This window comes from Salvia splendens, chromosome 7 (genome assembly GCF_004379255.2).
Source record: "Salvia splendens isolate huo1 chromosome 7, SspV2, whole genome shotgun sequence".
NCBI classification, from domain to species: Eukaryota; Viridiplantae; Streptophyta; class Magnoliopsida; order Lamiales; family Lamiaceae; genus Salvia; species Salvia splendens.
This window is the reverse complement of record NC_056038.1, coordinates 13,436,238-13,456,572: the sequence shown is the minus strand read 5'-3', so window position 1 is coordinate 13,456,572 and position 20,335 is coordinate 13,436,238. Positions and strand designations below refer to the sequence as shown.

The 20,335-nt window shown below is 39.3% G+C and overlaps 2 protein-coding genes and 1 pseudogene across 3 annotated transcripts; 2 read left to right on the top strand and 1 right to left on the bottom strand.

Moving 5' to 3' along the window:
• The first annotated feature begins 6,079 nt into the window (after positions 1 to 6,079).
• On the top strand, positions 6,080 to 9,049 carry LOC121810964 (U-box domain-containing protein 34-like). The gene is made up of 8 exons (XM_042211711.1): positions 6,080 to 6,283; positions 6,381 to 6,454; positions 6,808 to 6,929; positions 7,001 to 7,135; positions 7,259 to 7,508; positions 7,571 to 7,651; positions 7,729 to 8,748; positions 8,827 to 9,049. The coding sequence occupies exons 1-8, from the start codon at positions 6,124 to 6,126 to the stop codon at positions 8,875 to 8,877; spliced, it is 1,893 nt and encodes a 630-aa protein (XP_042067645.1). The 5' UTR covers positions 6,080 to 6,123; the 3' UTR covers positions 8,878 to 9,049.
• Positions 9,050 to 9,509: 460 nt separating this feature from the next.
• Positions 9,510 to 13,470, bottom strand: LOC121810440 (annotated as a pseudogene).
• Positions 13,471 to 15,993: 2,523 nt separating this feature from the next.
• LOC121741547 (telomere repeat-binding factor 4-like) lies at positions 15,994 to 19,884 on the top strand. Of its 2 annotated transcripts, none has more exons than XM_042134372.1 (6): positions 15,994 to 16,237; positions 17,037 to 17,218; positions 17,829 to 17,913; positions 18,307 to 18,390; positions 19,149 to 19,426; positions 19,519 to 19,884. In XM_042134372.1, exons 1-6 carry the CDS (start codon positions 16,088 to 16,090, stop codon positions 19,598 to 19,600), a joined length of 861 nt encoding a protein of 286 aa, XP_041990306.1. In that variant the 5' UTR covers positions 15,994 to 16,087; the 3' UTR covers positions 19,601 to 19,884. The 2 variants fall into 2 exon arrangements, with proteins under 2 accessions (XP_041990306.1, XP_041990307.1); XM_042134373.1 differs by having other exon boundaries at positions 15,995 to 16,237; positions 19,149 to 19,422.
• The last annotated feature ends 451 nt before the right edge of the window (positions 19,885 to 20,335 follow it).

Below are 20,335 nucleotides of genomic sequence, written 5' to 3'. Positions count from 1 at the left end.
AGTGTACATCCCCTTCCAGGCGGCGGGGCAGTTCTTCCACTCCCAATGCATACAATCTATGCTGCCCAACATCCCAGGGAACCCGTGCACCGACCTATGCATATCTACCAGACTCTGGTAGTCTTCGGGGCTCGGACTCCGAAGATACCGCTCACCGAATATCGCTCTCACGCCCGCGCAAAAATTCTGCAGACACTCGACGGTTGTCGACTCGCCAATGTGGAGGTACTCGTCGAACATGTCGGCCGCGCCTCCGTACGCCAGTTGTCTGATTGCGACAGTGCACTTCTGCAAGGGCGTGAGTCCGGGTTTGCCAGCTGCATCCTCCCTGATCCTAAAATACAGGTATCTTCTCTCTAAAGCACCCACGATGTGCAGAAACAGTGGACTATGCATCCTAAAGCGTCGCCGGAATAAGGCTTCCCCAAAACGTGGTTGCGGAGTGAAGTAGTCTGCATACAACCGAATATGTGCAGCAATGTGGTCACGGGGTACTGTAGTTTGACGATGGATCGGCCGAAGTACCGCAGCCTGCTGCTGCCGCTGCGCCCTCTGCTGTAGCAGCCTATCTATCGCACCTTCCACAGCGACCTCCAATTCATTCTCGCTATCACTGTCACTAGATATTCTAGATATACTTGAAATTAGAGATGTAGAGAGAGAAACTTGTTAACAAAAGTGGTGCGAATGAAATAAAATTCAACGAGCCGTATATATAGAGTTTAAAAAAATTTAAAAATCGGACGTCCGACCCACGCCACAATGGCGGACGTCCGCCCGCCCGTCGCGCCGACGTCCTCACGGGACGTCCGTATCCGACCTCCCCTGCCATAATGGCGAACGTCCCTGTCGCCCGTCGCGCACGTCCGACTAGACGTCTGCCATTGGAGATGCTCTAATAAGATCACCCAAAAGAAAAGGATATAAAAATTAGCTTCATTTTCAGTTACAATCAAATTTTCCTTAAATCACGTTAATATTTTTTATTTCAGCAACAAAGTTTGTAATAAGATCAGCCTCATTTTCAGTCATAATTCATTTCACCAATTTTGATAATTTTTATGTTAGTTTTAAAATTATAAAACAAATAAAATATATTAGTACGAAAAAACATACATCGAAAACACAATCATCAAAATTATATCGACGCAAAGATTTTCACTTTCACGTTAAGATCTCATCTCATTAAAACAGTATGTAACAAAAACATTTTAAGTTATCGAGATCATGGAATTCATTAGTGCACTACCATGATTTCACGGTATTGCATAATAGGGATTCCAGTCCATTGAAATATATGGAACATGTGACAAAGCATTTTGAGCTGCAAGCCTCATGGATTCAAACACATGGTGGATAAATGCATAGAATATTGTTAGATCACTGAATATATCAATTTATAGATGAACTTAATACAATATTAATAGTACAGTTTTGAGGTACAATTGTATCACTTGCAGGGCCTCACACTTGTGTCTGAGAGATGGAAGCAACTATTGTTAGATCACAGAATATATCAATTTATAGATGAACTTAATAAAATATTAAGAGGGAACATCTTTTTTGGTCCACGAACTTTGCCAAAATATCATTTTAGGTCCGTGAACTTTGAAAATATCATTTGAGGTCCACCAACTATAGATTAATATAAAAAATTGAATAAATATCTTTTCTTGCATGTCACAAAATTAAATGATAATATTGAAGGTCAAATTATATTTAGAAAATTTGTCAAAAATATATTGTAAAGATATTTATAAAAAAATATGAGTATATGATAAATTTATTAAAAATATACACCCTTTAAGGTATTGAGGGTATTTTCGTCCAAAAAAACTTGGAAATAGTAAAAAGTACTTCAAATTATATTAGCTCATAGTTGGTGGACCTTAAATGATATTTTCAAAGTTCACGAACCTAAAATGATACTTTGGTAAAGTTCGTGGACCAAAAAATATGTTCCCTCCAATATTAATCATACTGTTTTGAGGTACAATTGTATCACTTGCAAGGCCTCACACTTGTGCCTGAGAGATGGAAGCAACTACACGATGGCCTCACACTTGTGCCTGAGAGATGTAAGCAACTACACGACAGCAGTGAGATTCGAACCCAGGCTCATTGCAGCAAGATCTGCCCCTCCGTTACCAACTGCGCTACGCCCCTGCGGGCATCACTTGCTTTTTATTGTATTAGTAGATGATGGTGCTGCAATGGGTAACACACTCGCCAACTCCGAAATGGTGCAATGCAAAAGCATGTGGAAGAAGCATATCGTGGTTCGCCACATGACTTACTATTTTTATATATTTTCTTATATTTTTATTAATATATAAATATTAATGATAATAAATAAATATGTCATTGATAAAAATGTCCACTTGGCCTTTTTCATTTAAATTTTTAAAATCCTTATTTATTTATAAATTTATCGCATGCTATTATATATTCACCGTATTTTCTCAATTCTTTTTTCATTGTCTTTTTTTAATCAAGTCTCATGGATCCACATTCTTATCAACAACAACTCAAAGCTTATCTTTGTGTCGCTCCACTGAAGCTCAGCATCGATCCACTTCATCATTAGATTTGTCTTTCGACATAGTTGATTCTTTGTCTAAGGACAACTACTCTTTGAGAATAGTTGGTCATATACTCCCCAAGGCAATCAAGTTTATCCAACTTTCACATGGAGCAGAGATTCCCAAAACTGAAGCTCACATAAAGTATTCTAACCTAAAGTATTCTAACCAAAAGGATTTTCGAGTGCTACGTCAACCTTTATGAAAATTCGGTTGTGCGAACTCTCAAAAAACAACAACGTTCTGTGTCAACAGCGTCGTTGAGGGCACTAGTGATATGTTGTGAGCCTACTTCGACAGGTTAATCCTTAAATCACGAAGTTTTGTGGAAAATCCATTCACGTAATTCACCAATGACATTCGAACTATTCAAGCTCATCCAACAAAAAAATCTATACAATTCAATCCAATTCACCATAACACACCATGAAATATTCACATAAATCCCGGCCATTAATAATATAATCTAAATCGCCAAATGTAATTCAACAATAGAGTAATTCAATGAAAGAATTTAAACACGTGCTTGTTGGAGATTTGAGCAAAATGACCATAATTTTCACTACCAGATTCTGATTAAGGTATGCGACGCGAAGCTATTTGAAAGACGAAGTCAATATCAGCCTCAGAAGTTATTATAATTCATATTTTTTTAATCTTTTATCCTTCAAAATTCAATAAACTCATAAAAGTAACCAATTGACATAATGTTCGACTAAGGCCATCCACAACGCTGTCACTAAACCGTCCCTTAAATTACTATTCGCGGCCCCACTGTACTTTTTTACTACATCTCTTAACTAAGGGACGGAACCTGCAACCCTTCGTCCCTTAAATTACTATTCATTCAATTTCATTTTTTATTTTTATTTCCAACCAAATTCAATTAAAAAAACACACTTCATTAAAATAAAATAAAATTACAATATAAAATAAAAATACAACTTAAAATTCAAAAAAATAAAAAAAGACATAATTAAAATCCTAAAAAAATAAAAATGACATAATTTAAAATACAATTTGATAGAAAATAAAAAAAACTACTCCGCAGGCGAATAATCTCCCGAAGGCGGTGGAGGTGCACTGAAGCCGTGAGGAGGCAGAATGCCAAGTTGTGCTGCCATAAACGTAATTCCGTTAAGCCAGATTTGGTATTGGGCGGGCGTCATGCGGGAAGTGTCCGCCATTGTGGCGGTCATGTACATGGCCATAAGGGAGTTGGGGGGTCCCCCCGAGCCCGAGCCCGCCTGGCTTGATTCTGCTCGGCCCCTCCCCCTCTAGCCGCCTTGGCCGCATTTCTCCCTTGCGGCCGACGGCGCCCACGGGAGGACCCTCCGGCATCGTCTACCGAGGTCCGGCATTGTCTGTCGGGGTCTCAACCTCCTGCGAGGAAAACTCTTGTGTCTCGCTGCCCGAACCGCCCTTACCAGACGAGTATTGGCCACTCGTCGTGTGCTTCGTGCGCTTCGAGGTCGAGCCCATGCTGGACCGCACACCGCCGGCCCACCTTTCCTCGTCCTTGACGACCTCCCAAACATCGACATATTTAAATTGTTTGCCGGTGTCGTCGAAGTAGACCCGCAAAGCCGACCTCAGAATGTCGGCTCCCGTGGCTCCGCTTTGGTAATGGGCAACTTCATTCTTGTGGATGGCGCAGAATCGTTTGACCTCTCTGTCGACTCGGTCAAAGTGAGCGCGAAGCATCTTATATGTGCGGCGGTGGGACCCCTTCGGCTTAATCTGGTGGTAGGCCTCGGTGACCTTTTCCCAGAAGCACTTCCGGGGTTGTTGATTTCTGACGATGGGATCGTACGAGGCGTTGATCCAGGCGTTGTACACCGCCAGCGTTTCTTTGGGGCCGTACGGTTATCGGCCTAGATCCTCCTCCTCGTCCGCCTCCGCCTCCACCCTGGAGCTTTCACTCCCTCGGCCTCCTCCCCCGCCTCGGCCTTCTTCCGGAGTAAGTTCAACGGAATAATCCTCCGGAATCTGGGATAATCCCTGCGAATACCGCGGGGCAGAGGGACGGGCGTATGCATCCACGTCAAAATTGGGTGGTTGGTACCCCCCAGCGTCAACGAACCCTTGGTGCCCGGGGTCGAAGAACCGGAACCACCCAATGTGTTGTACATGCTCTCTCAGTCGCCGAACGCGTTGAGATCCCACTCGTCGGAGCCGCCACCGCCGGAGTTTCCGTCGCCGGACATTTTGTGATGAGATGTTAGATGAAAATTGGAGAGGAAATGGAGATGATTTGGGAAGAATAGATGTGTAGTTGTGTGTGAAATGATGATGAATTAGGAGTATTTATAGAGTATAAAAATAAATAAAAAAATAGAAAACGGCTATAAACGGTAATATTACCATTTTCCACTTTTTAAATTTTGTTTTAATTCGATTTTTTTTAAAAATAATTTATTGCGTCAGCGTGACGATGTCCACTCGCGGGCCGGCAAGTGGGTGTCACGCATGGCGCCGGGGCGCGCCACGTCGCATCGGCGCGTGGAGAGACGTCTCGCCATTCGTCATGTCGTGACGGAACACGGAATGGGCTGGGGACGAGACGGGGCGCCGTAACGCGTCACGCCGCCGTCTCGTTCCTTCGTGACTGAATACGGGCCACCCGTGCGACGCGTTGGGGGTGGCCTAAGCAACGTTGCGGGTGGCCTAAGCATATCATGCAATATTCAATCAAATCAAACTAAGTCTGACCTCAAAAAATGTGTAAAATTCGTGTGTACCAGCCGCAATATCCGTTGTCGGTGGTGAAGAAGAACGCCTCCGTGGAAAAAACTTTGGAAAAAAGGTACACAACCCTTTAGATTCTAAACCCTACTGAAACAGTTTTTATCAATAGTTTATTTATAAAACACATCTTATCATCCAACTCATTTTTACAAATGCCAATTCATCATCCATATCATTTTTAATAAGCTGGAATTTATTGAAGTTGGAAATTAGCATCGCAAATGAAGTTTGTGAATTGTTGAAATATGTACCAAATTAGAAATTCATGGAAAAAAAATTAATTTGTTAAAAGTTACATGCTCCAGTAATCCTATTATTTATTCATTTTTTAATGGCAATAACCTCATTTCAAACATCAATTACATACTATTTCCTAAAAAACTACTATAGTTGTTTTGATAGATAAGTGAATCGTATTTTTTTTTCTGAGTTTGTCAAAGTAATTGAGAGTATTTTTGACAAAGTTCAACACATTTAATATTTATCTTTTTTTATGTTTTATTCTATTTTACTAATTTATTTTTTATATTTTATTCTATTTGTCAAAAAATGCCTCATTTTAACCTTAGGATTGAGATGAAGTATATAGTAAAAATGGCTCAACTATATTATAAGTAGAAAATAAAATCAAGACAAAATAAAATAATAAAAATATGGTGAAAAAAAGCAGACCGACGAAAAAAAAGGGCGAAAGAAAAACAAATATTGGAGAAAAATGTGGTTGCATTTGCATTGGATTGATCCGGTGAGGTAGCGAAAAGCAGCAACCGCCATCCGCGGTGGTGTGCCGCTGATGGCGAACTCACCGTCACCGACGCAAGGGGCTTCGACGGTGGTGGCTGTGGACCGAGACAAGAATAGCCAACACGCCCTGCGATGGGCCCTCGACAATTTGAGGTTGATGGAGAAGATCATCGTCCTCGTTCATGTCGCCACCTTTCAACATGAATCAGGTATTCTTACTTTCCTCCCAAATCCCAATTGATTTCATTTCAATTTGAAATCGAAGATTAATAATTTTGTTATTGCAATGATTAATTTTACGTGCAGAGGATAGTGCATGCGGTCACTCGGAAATGCAACAAATGTTCCTTCCTTTTCGAGTTGTTTGCGCACGTAAAGGCGTAAGTACTTTACTTAGCGCATGTTTGGTAGGTAGATAATTCATCTAGGGATGAAATTCTATGAATAACAATGTCACAATGACGTGGTAACCAGATTTTGCAATTATTCCACCATGTGTTCTAGGTAAACCACTCGACGATGTTTTGTCTGCGTAGATAAATCTGGTTGTCACGTTATCACGAGTTTCATTGGAAAATTGACACATGAAACAATTGCAAAATTCTAAAACTTAGGTGATTTGTCATTCAAGTTTTGAAAAGTATGTGACGAACCATCATTTGACTATTCTTTGTGATTTTATTGGCAATTTGCCCGGATAAAAATATACTGGCGTTGATAATGACAAGTTTAGGTTCGGACCAAGGAGGTGATCCTCCGTAACCAGGACATCGCAGGCGCATTGTCCGACTTCCTTAGCGCCTACTCCATCAAGAACATAGTCCTGGGTGCTTCCAGCCGAGGCGCCATATCCAGGTTAGGTACATATAGATATAGTGAAGCTCGATCACTCAAATCAACTCACCGCTTCTTATTTCTCATGGCAGGGCATTTAGGAATGGAGATGTGGCTACATTTGTAGGCAAATTAGCACCACATTTCTGCTCCGTATACTCCGTGTCTAAGGCCAAAGTTGACAGAATCAAGTCCCCGACTGACCCTGCACCCGTCCCCTTTCATGGGTACAGATCGATCTTTCACGTTTTCATCGCACATCTTCCATTATAGTAGTAGTACTTATTTATATAGTGGTTTCAGTTCTCTTTTTACACCCAAGTGTAATAGCACTTACATTTTCACTACAGAGATGAGGATACAGAATATCAACCAAGTAGCCCCTCGGAGATGTCTATAGCCAGTACAGCACCTTCCCCTGCATACTCCATGACTAGCAGCCAGTGTTCTACTCCACTGATTAGGGCCAAGGCGCTTCAGCGCCTCCCCGCGGGGAACTTGTCACGCCACTCTGCATGCTCGACTAATCAAAACAGCTATACCTCCAATATCTCCTATGAGTTTCTAGATGAACCCGATGCATCCTCCAATCTAGAAACGGTACTAACTTCACGACACGCCAATACTCGAACACTCGTTTTATAAATTTCTACTCGTTGCAGGATCTGGAAGAGGAGCTCAATAGAGTGAAACTAGAGCTGGAAAAGATCAAAGAAAAGTACAATGCAGCTTGCCTAACTAAGGTACATAACATGATTGAAATTGAAATGACTTTTCTGTTTGAATCTGGATAAATGAATGCATATGAATGCATCAGCAGGAAAAAGACATTGCAGAAATCAGAAAAACAAAAGAGGCAGTACAACGGAAGAAGCAGGCACAGCGCAAAGTGGCAGATCTTGAGCTGGAGAAAGTAAAGGATGCATTGGAATACAGCTTGGGTCGATGCAGAAGGTATTCGGGTGATGAGATAGAAGCTGCAACCAACAACTTCACCTCCCATAAGATCGGCCAAGGCAGCTACGGACCCGTGTATAGAGCCACCATCGATAACACGCCCGTTGCCATCAAGATTCTCAAATCCAACATACCGGATGCCCTAAACCAGTTCCACCAAGAGGTGGACGTACTCACCCGGTTGAGGCATCCCAACATGGTCATCCTCATGGGAGCCTGCCCCCAATACGGCTGCCTCGTCTACGAGTACATGGAAAAGGGCTCCCTCGAAGACCGCCTCTCCTGCAAAGATGGCTCCCCACCCCTGCCATGCCTCACGCGCTTCTCAATCGCTGCAGAGATCGCAACCGGCCTCAACTTCCTCCACCAGGCGAGGCCACAGCCGCTGGTCCACCGTGACCTCAAGCCCGGGAACATCCTCCTCGACAGGAACTACGTGAGCAAGATCAGCGACGTAGGCCTGTCCAGGCTCATCCCTGCGGCCGAAGCCGACAACATGACTCAATACAGAGTGACAGCGGCTGCGGGGACTTTCTGCTACATCGATCCCGAGTATCAACAGACAGGGTTGCTTGGGACCAAATCGGATGTCTACTCCTTAGGAATCATCTTGCTGCAGATCATCACTGCCAGGCCTCCAATGGGCTTAACACATCTAGTTGACACAGCAATCCAAAACGGGCGATTCATGGAGATTCTTGACCCTCGAGTTCAAGACTGGCCGGTTCAGGAGGCTCTGGAGCTGGCAAAATTGGCCTTGCAATGCAGTGAGCTCAGGAGGCGGGACCGACCGGACCTTGCAACCGTCGTCTTGCCAGAGCTTGTGCGTCTGATGAATGTGACATCAAAGCTCAAACCTGGAAGGAGAACGAGTCAGCCTCGGGTAAGAAAACTCAGCTCTCTAATTCAGAAAATACAGTACATGCTTTTTCTTCCTAACAATGATTAACATGTTGATCAGAGAATTGCGAAACTCAAAGGCGGCAGGTTGATTAATGCAATGGAGGGATAGTGAAGTTCACCAAGATATGAATGTAAATATTTAAGTAATAGTTGAGTGATTTTTGCAACTTAATTTCTCACTCAAAACATTACTTAGATGTTCATATCAGACATATAGAAAGGAATGTAAAAGAAAATTTTCTTCTATATTAAGAGACAGAAAAGTGAAAAGTGTTGCTTCATCCTTCTTTGGTATCAGCATTTAAATATTTATATCACAATTAACCGAGCGGCCCCATAGAGGATGCGATTGAACAAGAGATAAGATTAATCATGGCAAATGAACGGCCCCATAGAGAACCAATATTTCTATCACGAACACTGATCACCTAAGTCCATGTAAATACTTTTATTTTTTTATCTTTCTCTTTCTTTCCCTTTGCAGTTCCACGTGCTCGAAACGGGAACTGTGAAAGGGGAGACAAAGGAAAGGGAAACATACAAGAAATAGAAAAGGAAGAAAATAAAAACAGAAACATTAGCAATGCTCAAGAGTCAAGATAGGTACTCGCTATCATAAATCTTATTTGGAACAACAGTTAATATGAACAATGGTGTGCAGACAGAGAAAACTTGAGATGCCAAATTCTCACTCTCTAAATGAATCATAATTCGATAGGGAAAATATGGAGCTCTCGCGTGCTTGTCTCCACGCCTACAACTACAAACATAGCATATGGCTTTATTACTAACATCCTCATGCTTCGAAGAAACGAACAAGTGTGGTTCAACTCAGACCAACATAGACTGTGGATTCTCGATGTAGCCTTTGTAAGCCTTGAGCCACTCTGCTCCAGTGGCACCTGCATGAAGTGCCACCAACACAGGCATTGCTATATAGTAATGTTTAGGTCATGTTTTTGGAATCAGGTAAGTTTACCATCAACTACGCGATGGTCACAGCTTAATGTGGCAGTCATGAACAAAGCAAACTCGTATTGCTTGCGGCCTGAGCCAGGTATCACCCTCCTTTGAGCTGTTCATATGGTGAAGATCTTTGTACCACAGAGTTTGAGATAGAAATGAGCGACATGGAATTAGTTAGTCTTACCAGATCCAACGGCTAGAATGCCTGCTTGGGGTGGGTTGACGATTGCACGGAATTGCTCGACACCAAAAGACCCTCCCAAGTTTGATACGGTGAATGTACCTCCCTAATAGCAGAGAGTGAATAAAAATCTATTGCTATTATAATTCAAAAAACTTAATCTGTCACTGTTATAAAAACTGTGCCTTCTTACAACATCTAATACACCTATACTGATAGTTCAGTGATTTAATGTAAGATAAGAATACTTTAGTATCTAAAATAGTGATAAGAATCCACAGATTTCACGTGCTTTGCTCTTATATAGGCTAGGGAGCTTGCTGATAAAGGTTTACCTCATAATCTTCAGGTTTCAAGCTGTTCTCTCTTGCTTTCTCAGCTAAATGCTTAACTTCCTTACCGATTCTTGATAGACCTTTCTTGTCAGCATCCTGGAATATTTAGTGAAAATACAACATTGATGATGCAATTTGAGTTTATAATTACATAATGTGATTTGAATTTCTGTTGTCTCACCTTGATTACAGGCACACACAATCCGTTGTCTGTTTGCACAGCAATATTAATATTCACATTACGATACCTGTATGGAAAGATTCTGCAGTTTTAGTAGACTCTTGTTTGTTAAACAATTGCTTGAATTTGTAAGCGTTCTTACTGGCGAATATAATCATCGGTCCACGAACTATTGCACTGAGGAACCTCTCTAAGAGCCATAGCAGCAGCCTGAAACAAGAAAAAGTTTGATCATGTTGTTATGAGTCAAACCCAAGCTCTAATGCCCATTGCCCACTTTAGAGGGATGAAGAAGGACAGGCACATGGAGAAGGAAGGATTGTATGTTCCTTAATGTTTTGGTACCTTAATGACAAGATCGTTGACAGATATCCTTCTCCCACCTGAAGCTTCTTGCAACGAATTCAGATGGATATGCAGTCTACATGAAAGTTACAGAGATCAAACAATACAGTAAACTTTGTGGGGTCGAGTGTTCATTTGAACAAGAGGCGAAACTCACTCCATTAGCTTGTCGACACATGTATCTACAGTTAGGTAGTAGTGTGGAATGGTTTGTTTAGATTGCAACAGACGTGATGCTGTCACCTGCCAGAGAATCCAATGTGACCAACATAGATCCACATCATCATAGATCACCCTCATTATCCTAATGTTGTTTGCATATCAGCATGCAGTTCGAATCCAATGTGATTCACATTAGGCACAAGGTTCGGTTACAATTTAGAAACTGAGACTACTGGGGACTTAAGCTCCAAATGCATAAACTTTTTCATAGTTTACCAAATATAACTATATATATCTCTCTCTGTGTATGTACCTTTCCAATTTGAGTCTGTGGCATGTCTACGTAGTCAAGGGCAGGGGAAACTTCTTTGCCACCTGAAGCTGCAAAAATGGAGAAGTTAAAATAGGTTATGCAAATTGTTTAAGAGATTAACTGGATGAAAATAATGATAATCTATGGCCACAAATTTTGCAGGAAGAGAAATCACTTAGATAGCACCAAAGAAACCCCTGTGAGTCAACTAGGCACTAATAAGGGCGGACGAGATATACCAGGACTATCTTTTATATCGATCTTCGTAACACGTCCATCATGACTTGTTCCTTTTGTATTTGAAATATGTACCTGTTATGAAAATGCATGGAGCAGAAATCTTCAGGAGAATAAAAAATCTTATTATCTAGGTGTATAGTTGTGTAACTCTTGTTATCAACAGCATTGAATTACTTACCTTATCATCTTTTGCGAGCATACTTGTGAGAGGGCCAGTGAAAATACGGCCCCCTGCTGATGATCGCTCTGGGGGCTTGGTTGCCGCCACTTCGGGACTCTCTTCTTTGGTTGGAGTTGGTGGTGAAGGGTTTCTTTGGACGAAGCTGCTGCATCAGATATTGATGGAGAGTAGTCTTTGAATTTGTCAAGATCCTCCTCTTCCTCCACTGTTACAGCAATTATCTAAGATCATAAAATAAAGTCATGAGTAATCAAAACGTTATCTTAAGAACTGGAAGACAAAAACATCTCAAACAAGTATATAATTGATAGACCATGCAATAGGTTTGCACAACAAATTCACAGGATACATCAGCTAATACCTCACCAACTTTAATTCCAGTTGATCCATCCCCGAGCACGATTTTTGCTAGATATCCTTCCTCCATGCATTCCATTTCAACCGATGCTTTATCCTTGAAACAGCAAGCAAATGTGGAAGTGCACAAATTCAAATTTCACCTGAATGTGGAGAGCGTGCAAATTCCATTAACAGAAGGCTATATAGACAAAACAGGGACCTACAGTTTCCACTTCGCACAGTACATCTCCGGGTGTAAGTTTTTCTCCTTCTTTTTTCATCCACTTTGCAATATTTCCCTTTAAGCACAAGACAAGAAATTATGTGTAAAGTTGCTGATACATGAAAAGGAGAATAGTAGAAATGAATAATTCTTGCCTCGGTCATTGTGGGTGATAATGAAGGCATCCCAATCTCTTGGTGTGGTGGAAGACCTGATTCACAGTAACACATTAGAGCAAGATAGATAGGCCTGAAAACAAAACCATAGAAGAGAGCAGGACTCGATTTAAAATCAAAACATCCTCGAAATTGTGCCAATGTGACTTTATGAATTTTTATGTTTTACAGGTATTACTGGCATCATCTTATTCAATTAGTAATTAATGTACATAAGTATGAAATATTTAAATAAAAAGAAATGGAAACCAGAGCCGCTTATAGACATTCTGTGACGAATAAATAAATATGTCCTTGAACAAGATTTACAGGCAGGTCTATTTGATACTAACAAACCTGAATCCGTAGAATAATATCTGATGAAGTTCCTCTGTTGGCTGAAATAGGCATTATGAAAAAAGGATCATATCACATAAAATAGAAATAGAGTAAAAATATAATAGTATAAGATTCTGACAACCTTTTTTTGTACACTGAGGTCGTTGCAGGGGAATGACCCTTTATTGCTGTCCTTAAAAAATTTCCTTTCTCCATTCTAACAGTTGAAATCTTCATTACAACTTTCCCATGTTATGCTTAAATCAACTAAAGAGGCAGCAAAATAATAGAGGAGGAACATAGTAGCATGTATCATCACCGGTGTCTGATTGATTGATTGGAAACTTTGACAAGAAGAGCCTCTGATGGAAAACATTGAAGTGCCATACTTGTCTCCAGATCCAAGATCAAGTTGGCTGGACCTTGGAACATCTATTTCCAATAGAAAATGCATTTAAAACAAAATTGAATACCATTCATACACATACATGCATCACTGAAAATAGAAACATAACCATGCATATACACACTATATTTAAACAAGCATTCAATAGTTCTAGCAACATGCAACTCTGTTAATTACATGTTTAATCTTAATCATAATAAATCATGGATTGGTTACGCATAAAAGTTGACGCCTTCCAACAAATTATGTGCACACAAGGAGATGAAAGAGACAAGAGCTAACAATGAAGACGTGACTATTTCTTGGCCACTTACCATCTATATGATTGGCATCCATCCTGGCATGATGGGTAAACCAGCATACAAGAAAAGCACGGTCTTTTTGTATAGCATGATGTGTATGTCTGAGCTGTAGAGTGAGAACAAAGAAATATGACGTCATTGAACATGATTCTTTACGAGGAAATAGCCAAGACAATGCTAAGAGTTCCTATTTTGTTAGTGAGCAAAATCCGTAGCATGCACCTAATGTTAATTTCTTAATCAACTCCCATGTAAATGATAAGTTAAATAGTTCAAATATTGATAGGTAATTAATTCCACGAAACCAATACAATCAAGGTGAAAACACCATAAAATTTGATTTGACCCATTTCAAACCATCCAAAGTAGTAGAATTTATTGGCTGATTCCACATTCAAAGAAATTTCAAGTTGATTTCACCTCTTCTTCTACTTCCACTCCAAAACCCCCTTGCAGAACTTCTTCTACTGCCCCATTCTCATCAATTGTCAGTTTCCACAACCATTTCCTAAATTACTGATCAGCATATTAGTAGGATAATAAGCTTTTATCACTATAAATACTAGCATCTCCATCCACAGCAGCTCAAACGTGAAGCACGCATAAATCCTCTCTATTTGTGTCAAAATTTAATCCTCGAGGGGTATAAGCAAATACTCCTAAAATTCAACAGAATTGCTGCTATACAACATTTCCACGATGCATGATTTGTCGAAATTTTCAGAAAACAAAACAGCTCAAATTGATCAAATTAGCTGCAAAATCCCCAAATTACAGACCAAACCATTTCCAATTGAGCTCACCGACGTTTCGTTAAAAACATGCAGATCGCAAAACGAATCCGATTCATACTCATACAGAAAAAGGAAGACGCAGAGCAGAAAAATGATCAGGAAAAAAGAAAATTGCGAATGCATGCATCCATTACAGAGAAATAAAGCAATTAATTATGGAAATCAAATGGATCACCTTTGTAGAGTGATGAAGAATTCTCGATGCACAGATCATGACGATAAGTTGAAAATGCCTAATCTAGAGACGACTAACGCTCGATTTGGTTGTGTTTTGGCTGAAGAGCGCGAAGAAATTGAAGGATTGAAAGTGTGGGTGAAAATGGAAGCATAAATAGCAAAATTGAAGTGAGTGCAAAAATATTCTGGGAAAAAAGCACGTAATATCGCGGCAACCGTTTATTTTCTATTTAAGGTATTCACATTTCACATGCAAAAACGAACCGAATAATGTTTTAACCAGAAAGGGAGCATGAATCGACTAATTCTGTTGGCTTCAGTTTGTTAACTTTATTTTCGAGAATAAGAATTTTAATTTATTTTTATATTCAAAAGTATTTTTAATTTCATCTTTATTTTTCGATCATTATACTTAATTATATCATGTGTAATTGTATCTTACGTTGCCTAATAACGAGCCTGCAGTGTATGGTGCACAATTAAGTTGCCTTTCTCTAAATGACTAAATTTAGGCGTGGCTTCTATTTATTTACCTCATTTCTATCTCCTACCAAAGTAGTATTGTGACTTGAGTAGATACTTAATTTAAATAGATTTCTAGAATATGCAAAAGAAATATTCACGGGTTCTTATTTTATACTAGTATTAATTAAATTATAATTATATCTCCCAATATAAAACATGGATATTTTTAGAACCCTATTGGTATGACATTCTCCTCGGCAACGTGCACTCCTATCTGTGTCGGATCGCACCCCAGAACCGGTCACCCACTCCTCTTTCGGCACCCTAGTGGTGTCCGTGCCACACCCCATGCCTTCAATACTCTCCGTACCTCGAACCACACCCCCCCCCCTCAGCCACATTGCAGATGTCATTAGTTCAAGTTATAAAACCTAAAAATTATTCATCTAGCATTCAAAATTAAGGTCCAGTTTGGTAGCACAGATAAGCCCAAGATAGCTTAATTATCTGGGCTTAATCAACGTTTGGTAGCATAGTTAAATTAACATGATGGCCCACATTAAGACTTCGGCCTGTCCCAAGCCCAAAAATATATGACCGTTCTCCTAGATAATTATATCGCACAATTTTGTTGCGATTACGTATCTGCCTCTCTGATAAGTACTGCAATTACTGTGGTGCCCCTCCCTAAATGAATATATAATACTAATGTATAGGTAAATTTTAAATGAATGGGGTTCCAAGGATCTTCATGCGACCATGTAAGTCTATGCATATAACATTAAATACTATTGTCTTATAAAAATAATCAACTTCTATTTTTGATGACTTATTTCTTTTTAAAAGATCTCTCAAGAGAAAAGATAAATTGAAAAATGTATATTAATATATCTTTTCAAAAGATAATAAACTCAAGAGAATGAATTTTTTTTACGAAGAAGAAGAGGCAATAATCCAATTACTTTATCAATTATATACTCCATTAAAATCCATGATATTCAGTAAAATTTTATTTTTATTGGACGAAGAGTGGAAAACTGTAAATTAAAAAATAAAATTAGAAAAATATTTACAGATAGGAAACAACCACAGGTGACACGTGTTTGGCTGCATCCTATAAAGCGACTGAGTGTTGAGGTCGATGAAGCGGGAGGCTCAGATACCCGATACTGTGGCAGCGCTTCACCGAACTCCGCCGTAAATCTGCCTTCCAGAATGGGGAATCAGAAGCTCAAGTGGACGTCAGAGGAAGAGGAGGCGCTCAAGGCGGGTGTCGCCAAGTACGGCGCCGGGAAGTGGAAGAACATTCTCGTAGATTCCGAGTTCAAGCACAAACTCTCCAACCGATCCAACGTTGACCTCAAGGTTTTCGATTTTATGCAATGTCTACTGTTGCTTTTAGTATTTTTTTAATTGTTTTGTTGTTTTTGCTATTTTTAATTAAGTTTGGTCAAGTTTACGTCGTTTTGGTGAGATTAATTATGCGTCTGCTTCTACAAGTTTTTGTGGATTTTGTGAATTGACGACCTCTACCGTTTAATCGGTGTTAGTTTTATGAAATAACACTAATTTTGAGAGTGAAATTGACAATGTCATGTTGTGCTGTTTGAGCAACTTATAGATTATATGCGGTTTGTGTTAATTCTGAGTTATGTTTACGTTAGTAATTGTTGATTGCTCTGTCTGTTTCATTGGAGGTGTAGATGATGCAGTGCCATTGTGTTTTTTTTCCATTATCATCGTGATGCATACCAGCTGAAAGAGGATTACTTTTTTTATAGTAATAACTTGGAAGTCAAGAGAGGCTTTGATATATAAAATGTAATGTAGGTGAATATCTATTTCGTGTAGATCCCCGTTGAACGTTTTATCGAGTGCAAACTGTCACTGAGTTACTTCCGATTGTTATTGGGGAGCAATTTTTCATGTTGAAGATATGAGTGTTTTTATTGAACTTTAGACTTATCTCTTAAAGCCTTTGATTTGTTTGCTGCTATTTTTTTGTTAGTGTTGGTTGTTAAAACAACCTACTTTGACTTAGGCTGTTTTTCATTGGGATTGCTTCATTTAAACAGACCATCTTATGAGCTATTTGGAGAGTGTAATACTCGTCCTATATTATTGTGTGATAAATTCTTTGGTTTTTTTCTGATGTTCTAATCAGGACAAATGGCGGAATATGGGCGGACAAGGCTCGGGAGCTAATTCTGTGAATTCCAGAGCAAAGTCAATCACAAACGGTGCTCTGATACACAAAGCTCAGAGTTCAGATTTAACTTTGGTTCCTATAGACAATGTGATTGACAAACCTCCTCAAAGCCCTGAGGGTGTTAGAAATTCTAAGAAGTATGCTTCGCCTCTCATTTCAGTGATCTTCTCATGCAGTATTATACTCTTAACAAAACAATCTGGTAGGACCATTTGTTTGAAAGGATCTTGTATATTATTGCTATTAGTAAACTCTGATGGTCATTCATCTTTTCTATTTTGTATTCCATCCGTCCCCCATTTTTAGTCTACTTTGATTTTAAGAAATGTAAAGAAAAGTGGGTTGAAAAAGTTAGTGGAATGTGAGTCCCACTTTATATATTGATTTTAAAATAAAATATGAGTGAAATGAGTTAGTGGAATGTGAGACCTAAAAGTGAAAGTGGACAATAAATGGGGGGCGGACAAAAATGGCAAAAGTGGACTAAAAATGGGGGACGGAGGGAGTAATGATTTACTATTTCTTAATTGATGCTCAGGCTGTGAAGACCATATGACTTTCTTTAAAACAAATTTCTCTGAACAACTGGTTGTTGATCTCGATTTCTCTTTATCATTTACTTTTAGATATGACATTAGATTGCTGGAGGCATATCATGAACAACTTCCCTTCTATCATTCTATTTCTTGCTACAGTTGCATATGCACTCTGCTACTGTCTTGGTAGATTGACTTCCCCATATTTCAGGTACAATGAAATGATACTTGAAGCACTTTCGTCAATCAAGGATCGCAATGGACCTGATTTTGTTTCAGTTTTGAGGTTTATTGAGGTCATATTATAAATCTATTTGGTGCAATTATATGTCACACTTTGTGTTTCTATTCTCTACTATAGGTAGATGCTTTGTTAATTTGATTTACACTTACATGGAGATGAATAATTAGAACAACAGATGCTTATTACTTGAACGAGCTTTGAAAAGAAAATTCGAGAGCACATTAATTAATGTGCACCAGTGTTTGGTTTGTAGTTTGCAGTATTCCAGCTGAGTCTTTTTGTACACCCATATCATTTTATATCCTTTCTGGTTGAGGAAATGAATAGCTCCAGGCTGAACTATCAAGTTATTTTGTTATATGACCCTTAGTTCTCTCCTCATTCCCAGTTTCGGAAACAAATATGTGCTGCATACCCTAAAACTCTTTCAATTTGTGTTTGGCAGAAAAAGTATGAGGTGCCACAAAACTTCAGAAGGTTGCTCAGTGTGAAGCTGAGGAAACTTATTTTACAAGGCACAGTTGAGAAGGTATATGAATTCCTCATCTACATGTCATTATGTTAGGTGTATGTTTACATTTTATGAAGCGTGTCTTTAAACTTCAATGTGTATGACCTAAAATGCCATTAGTTTATAGTATTAATTTAATCTTTTGTGTTTCAGTTTTGAACTGTACCTTCCATACTTACACTGCTGGGTAGCATGTCTGCTAGATAATCATCTCCTATGTGCGCACATAGGGATTTTCACTCTGTTTTCCTGCACAAAATATTAAATGCAAATAAACATAATATTGTGTTGCTGCTGCACCAATGTCAGTTTAATTTTTTTCTTTTGCATGCTCCAAACTAGGGCTGTTCATGAACCGAGCTGAGCCGAATGTCGATGGGCTCAAGCTTGGTTCGTTTTGTATCGAGCCAAGATCCGAACTTTTTTTTATCGAATACCAAGAGGCTCATGAGCTTATTTTAGTCTAAATGAACTTTCTAAATTTAGATACTGTATATGTTTAAAATGTTAATTATTTTATTTTGAAAACATATCGTTTTATCCACAATAACATTGGTTACCAGCCTAATAATACTGTGCTTAGCTAACGAGCTTCACTAAACGAGCTCAAACAAGCAGTTTTCAAGCTCAGCTCCGAATAGCACATTGGTTCATGAAAACCCTAGTATCCTACTCTTAAACTATATGTATAATTAACATACAGTTTTAAGGCCTAGTATGTCTACATACTTTATCAAGGTTTTGTGATGCTTTATGCCCATGAAATATTCGGACAGGTTCAAAAACGCTACAAGATCAAACATGCTCCGTTGGGCACCAAAACACCTTTGCCGAAACAAAAAGTTGCCAGGTCAAAGCCAAGACGAGATACTAGGAGTAGCATTACAACTGAAATGGAAGATGCTGCTAAAAAAGCTGCGCACAAGATTGCGGAGGCAGAAAATGAAGAATTGTTAGCTGCTGAAGCAGTAAAAGAGTGGGAGAGGCTCTTGCAACTGGCTGAAGAAGCAGATGCAGTGGTCCTGCACTTAAAACAGATAATCGAACAATGTAAGTAAGTTCGCTGAACACAAGAACCCACCATCTACTTCAGTTATGATCCATGGCTGATTTGCTCCGTTTGTTTCTCATAATCAATCCGGAAAGGAGAAAGGAGGCGACTCAAACTCCAAAAGTAAGCAATTACGATTTAGTGTTTCTGCAGCCTGAAGCCACTATCGTGGTTTAGTTCTTTTTGATTGAAGAATTTTCTGCTGTATCATCTGTTGAGATGTGCTCCAGTTGTTCTGTTTTGCATGCGATGGAGCCAAGTTCTCTGTTTGTCGTGATTGGCCCGAGCTTCATGAATATATTGGGTGAGGATGAGTTGAGGAATGCACATTATTTCATAGGATGTTAACAACAAGAATGCTGTTAGTTTAAAGATGTATATTCTGTCAGTTTCTGCTCAACTCTCAGTTCCTGTGATTGTTGGTGGTTAGATAGCAATTCTAATTTTTTATTTTGATCTCATTCTAGGAAGAATGTCGCTTTATTTTTCCTGTTTTGTTTTTGTTGTTTTTTGTCCCACAACTGCTAGGAATCAGGTTTTAACAAACGTCGAGGGTACACACATCATACGCTGAAACTGAACTAGTACTATTTTTCTTGACCAGTAAAACATAGTAAATACTTAGTACTACTTCCGTTTTTTATTGTAGTTGAGACGTTTTTTCTAAGCATGAGATTTAAGAAATTTATCTTTAAAAATTAAAGTGGAGAGATAATGTAGGAAAAAGATTGAAGTACAAGATAGAAAAAAAGATTATCACAAAAAGAAATAACTCGACTACCTTCGAACAGTCCGAAAATGAATACACCCCCTAACAAACTACTTCTACACCCTAGATTCCTAAACAAGCTAGACAACTACTCCCTCCGTTACATAATATTGGAAGCATTTATTTTCGCCACAAAAACTAAG

Coding starts and splice junctions, on each gene's coding strand:
- LOC121810964 (XM_042211711.1), top strand. CDS start 6,124: ATGGCGAACTCACCGTCACCGACGCAAGGGGCTTCGACGGTGGTGGCT. Junction 6,930..7,000: donor AGCCGAGGCGCCATATCCAG/GTTAGGTACATA, acceptor TTCTCATGGCAG/GGCATTTAGGAATGGAGATG. Junction 7,652..7,728: donor ATGCAGCTTGCCTAACTAAG/GTACATAACATG, acceptor ATGCATCAGCAG/GAAAAAGACATTGCAGAAAT.
- LOC121741547 (XM_042134372.1), top strand. CDS start 16,088: ATGGGGAATCAGAAGCTCAAGTGGACGTCAGAGGAAGAGGAGGCGCTC. Junction 16,238..17,036: donor GATCCAACGTTGACCTCAAG/GTTTTCGATTTT, acceptor TGTTCTAATCAG/GACAAATGGCGGAATATGGG. Junction 19,427..19,518: donor CAGATAATCGAACAATGTAA/GTAAGTTCGCTG, acceptor CAATCCGGAAAG/GAGAAAGGAGGCGACTCAAA.